Source organism: Apis dorsata, unplaced genomic scaffold (assembly GCF_000469605.1).
Source record: "Apis dorsata unplaced genomic scaffold, Apis dorsata 1.3 scaffold_69, whole genome shotgun sequence".
Classification (NCBI taxonomy): domain Eukaryota; kingdom Metazoa; phylum Arthropoda; class Insecta; order Hymenoptera; family Apidae; genus Apis; species Apis dorsata.
In genome coordinates, this window is record NW_006263367.1 from 9,810 (window position 1) to 14,886 (window position 5,077).

The 5,077-nt window shown below is 24.2% G+C and overlaps 2 protein-coding genes across 2 annotated transcripts in view; one reads left to right on the top strand and one right to left on the bottom strand.

Annotated features, from left to right (window-relative positions):
* The first annotated feature begins 549 nt into the window (after positions 1 to 549).
* On the top strand, positions 550 to 1,744 carry LOC102674472 (oxygen-dependent coproporphyrinogen-III oxidase). Its single transcript, XM_006610146.2, has one exon. It carries the CDS (start codon positions 565 to 567, stop codon positions 1,723 to 1,725), a length of 1,161 nt encoding a protein of 386 aa, XP_006610209.1. The 5' UTR covers positions 550 to 564; the 3' UTR covers positions 1,726 to 1,744.
* Positions 1,745 to 2,698: 954 nt separating this feature from the next.
* Positions 2,699 to 5,077, bottom strand: part of LOC102674599 (adhesion G protein-coupled receptor A3) — a 6,380-nt gene continuing 4,001 nt past the window's right edge. Inside the window, 1 exon segment of the mRNA XM_031515410.1 lies at positions 2,699 to 5,047. Within this exon segment, the coding sequence (XP_031371270.1) occupies positions 2,773 to 5,047 (2,275 nt within the window). The 3' untranslated portion in view covers positions 2,699 to 2,772.

The following is a 5,077-nucleotide window of genomic DNA, read 5'->3' on the forward strand; positions in this document are numbered from 1 at the left end:
TTAACCTCTAACAGATACATTTTTTTTTGTTTTATTGTACTTATTATTTAGAAATATTTTATTTCAAAATTATTTTAAAATAATTTGTAATAATATAAGTTATAATGAACTATATCATTATTCAAGAAAATAATTAATTGTTTAGTTTTATATACTACAATACTTTTACAATTCTATGACACACGTGTTTTTCTTCAAACTTAAAAGTTTTTCAAATTAAATATATAATATTATTATAATATTTTATAAAAAAATAATTGTGATACTTTAATAAAAATAGTAATAATAAAATAGAATTTTATTTTAATGATTTCAAATTTATTTAAAAATAAATTCGTTTATGCGCTACACTATAAAATTTGCAATTCATTTCAATGATAATATTTTTAATGATAATATTTTTATTTGAAAATAAAAGTTTTTAATTGTTAATTATTAATATAAAAATTAAAAATAATTTAATATTAATTAGTTTAATATTATATGTGAGTTTAATATTATAAAACTATTTTAAGATTATATAAGAATATTACAAATAAAATAAAATATTAATTACAGGTAACTATGGTATCCCGTACATTATTAAGAAATTGGGTTTCTTTACGTCATTTTTTTCATAAATATTCATATACAGTTCAACATAAAATTAAAAATATAAATTACATTGGGATTGGGATATTCACAAGTATCATAGTTTATAGTACTTCAGGAATTACAGTATTAGCAGCCCAAAATGAGTTAGATATAAAAAGATTTATGGCACAACCTATTACTGATGTTAAAGAATTAAGTAAAAGACAGGATATGAGAAAAAAAATGGAATTATTAGTAATGACAACTCAAGCAGATTTTTGTAAAGCTCTGGAATCCTTAGAAGATCCAAATCATCGTTTTAAAGTTGATAGATGGATTAGAAAGGAAGGTGGTGGAGGAATTACTTGTGTTTTACAAGATGGAGTTATTTTTGAAAAAGCTGGTGTAAATGTATCTGTTGTTACTGGTACATTACCACCAGGTGCAGTACAGCAAATGAGAGCACGTGGAAAAAATATGCAAGAAGGATCTGTACCATTTTTTGCAGCTGGTGTAAGTGCTGTAATTCATCCTCGTAATCCCATGATTCCAACAATACATTTTAACTATCGCTACTTTGAAGTAGAAAATTCAGATGGTTCGATTCAATGGTGGTTTGGAGGTGGTACTGATCTTACACCTTATTATTTAAATGAAGATGATATAAAACAATTTCATAAGACTTTAAAAATTGCATGTGATAAACATGATCTTTCGTTTTATCCAAAATATAAAAAATGGTGTGATGACTATTTTTTTATTACACATAGAGGAGAACGTAGAGGAGTAGGTGGTATCTTTTTTGATGACATTGATACACCTAGCCAAGAAGAAGCATTTCAATTTGTAAAATCTTGTGCAGAAGCTGTAATTCCTTCTTACATTCCATTAATTGAAAAACATAAAAATGATAGATATGGACAAGCTGAAAGGCAATGGCAATTATTACGTAGAGGAAGATATGTTGAATTTAATTTAATATATGATCGTGGTACAAAATTTGGTTTATATACACCTGGAGCACGATATGAAAGTATATTAATGTCTTTGCCTTTGTCAGCAAAATGGCATTATATGCATGAACCAGAACCTGATTCAAAAGAAGCAGAACTTGTTAATGTATTGAGAAATCCTAAAGAATGGTTAAAGTAATATAAAAAAGCTTTGTAAACTATTACCTTTTAATTTAAAACATAATTCAATACAATAATTTTGACTTATATAATAAATTTTTTTTTGTTATTTTCAAGTGCAATATCATTTAATAATAATAAGTTACAAGAATATAAATTAAGATATAACACTATATTTTTTAAACATTTAAATATATTTTCCAAATATAAGAAAGACATTACATATAAATTTTATATAAAAGTAATATTCTTATATACTACACAATTTTGTGTATGTATGCAACACAGGTGCTCATGTCTTTATTTTTTAATATTATTTTAAATATTGAAAATATTAAATATATATGATAATTATTTATATCTTTTCAAATATTGCATAAATTTATTTTAGACATGTAAAAGCAGATGATAATAACAAATTTGATATACTTTAATTTTATTTAATAAAATATTCAGTCTTATATAGAGCATATTTATACATTGCACATATAATTATAAAAATCATAATATGTGAAAATTTATTGTACAAAAAATCATTGGTAAAAAATTCAATTAAGTTAATTAAAATATTCTTAAATCTAAAAAATTTATGAAGGAAGCAAATCTCAGTAAAGATATATTTTTAGTTATAAGTATATAATTCTTGAGCACTCTTTTTACAAAACAATTTATATACAAAGCAAAGAAATAAATCATGTAGAATTCATAAAAATATGGGATTTGTTTGTATTAATTATGTACAATTTTTTTGAATAAATACATATCTAACAAATAGTTTAATGTTTCATATACATGAATAAAAATGTTTTAAAAATATTTTTATAAAAAAGTATAATATATATATATTATATATATTCCTATATCGTATAGGAATTGCATTTTATAAATAAATTATTAAAAAAAAAAAAAATTAAAATAAAATAACTATTTTTAATTTTATTAATATTTTAATATTATAAAAATGTAAATATTGTCAAAGAAAGAAAAATTATTTTATTCTTTTTTTATTCTTTTAGATAAAATCTCTATACTGATATATTATGTGTTTTATATAAGCAAAACTAGATTAAACACTTGTTTCTTTTTTGACTATTTGTAGATAAGTATTTGGATTATTTAAATGTGTTTTATTGGTTTCAATATTCTGTATATTTTGTTGTTTGTTTAAACTCTCTACTTCATTTTTTATATCTAAATTTCTTATAATATTACAAGAACTATGCATAAGAGATCTCATATCAATCATAGAATTGACAAGTTTTTGTTTAGATTTATATTCATCAGTGCATGTATTAGAGGCACATTCAAAACTTATTTCAGGAGTTATATATGTTGTAGTTGGTATTAAATTATCTTTTGTTACACTATTTATTTTAAAGAAAGATAATTCTGATTTATTAAATGATTTTTGAGATAGGGATCTTTTATCACATAAATTTGAGCTTGTAATATTTTGTAGGTCTGTAAATGATTTTAAATATTCACATTTTTTTAAACTGGTGAGAGATGTAATGTCATTTAATGAATTACAATAATTATTTCTTAATGGTTTTGCAGTATCTATTGGAAGGCAATGCATGCTATTAGAATGAGTCAACCATTTTAAAGTAACATTAGATTGTCGTTCTTCTAATTCATAAAATTCATTCATACTTTGACAATCTTTTTTTAAAAATTTTGCTTCTGTAACAGTTTCTACAGTTTCATAAATTTCTGACATATTATGATCACTTTTTTCACTAATCATTTGTGATTCGATTTCAGAACTATATTCTAAACTGCATTGTTGTGAAACACTTTGTAAGTGTTTTTCTTCATCAGTTTTAATATCTATATCTGAATCATGTAAAGTTATATTTAGTAATTCTTTTTGGCAATTGTTTCTTGCAGAATTTGACATTCTGTTTATAGAATCATGTAATCTACAATTATTATTAACTTTTTTTACATTTCGAAAAAGACTTTCTTGACCAATAACAAATCGTACTGGAACATTTTTTTCCTCTGAAACACTACCACCGCTGTCTGAGAGTATATTAACATTTTTAATATCATTTATTGGATTTAATTCAACATGGATATTTGTATTATTTACTTTTGCACTGCTACTTAAAATAGTTTGGTCTATATTACTTTCTAATTTCGCAGTAGATCGTGGAACAGAAATACAACTACCAGCATCACTTACAGCACCTCCATCACCTTGTTTCCGAGGACCGAGATTATTATTTTTTGTATGACGACGTTGTTTTCTGAAGAATTTTCTAGCAACTCCACTTTGATGAGGATTATAAAACATTTCAACACAAGTCGGTTCAATATATGTTGTAACAGAATTATCAGACCTATATTGTTGTCGATGTAATACAACTAAGTTTACATTTGTCATTTTTCTATTAATAGGTGAGATTTCTTGATTTGTTATAATATCTGTAATTTTAAATGCATTATAAGTTTGCGATCTATTGGTATATCTGGATGAACTAATGGAATTTGAATCAGATGTAACTTGGGTAGCTTGAGAATTAGATATTGGGGGTACTAAATTTTGTACTAAAGACTGTGGTGCTATTACAGGATTCGCATCAGAAATACTTCTTGTTCGACAACATCGATTTTTTCGTTTTTGAAACCAACAACCCATTTTTAACCATTGTGATCGAACATCATTTCGTGCAATTCCATAAAAAAAAAGGATAAAAATACCAAGTGAACTAGAAAAAAATGAATATAATGTAGCAAATATAGTCTCATCAAATGAAATATATGCATTTAATGGTTTTGTCATAGCTGCTGCTGCAGTAATCCATGATATTAAATATAAAATTAATGTAATAATTTGACCTTTTAATTGAGTTATTTGAGAATGTTCTGAATCTTCAATATCAGATAAAACAGTTTGTGCACTATGTGCACTATTTCTATCCACAGAAATATTTGTATTCGGTTCCAATAATTCTAAATCCATATTTTCTGTAGCTTGTGTACCTTCAGATAACTGAGCATTCATATCAACATTCTGTATTGAGCATTTAATAAGTAAATGAAAAATAATTAAATACATAATTAGAATTCCAGCTGGAACAAAGAGAGCAACAAGTGCAGGTCCAGATGTGAGAAAACAATAAGAATATCCAGCATATTCTCGTAAATTTATTGCACCAGATATACCACAAATGATCATAGCTATACCCCAACCAACTAAATAAAGTCCTAATAATGGCTTTGGGATTGGTTGATCTTGAAGTTCATTATCTGGAATATCTTCGAGATCTGATTTAGATAATTTTTTATACATATTGCTGTAAATAAATCAGTATTTTAATATTCATTTTTAAACTCTTAAAAAAAAAAAAAAAAAAAAAAAAAAA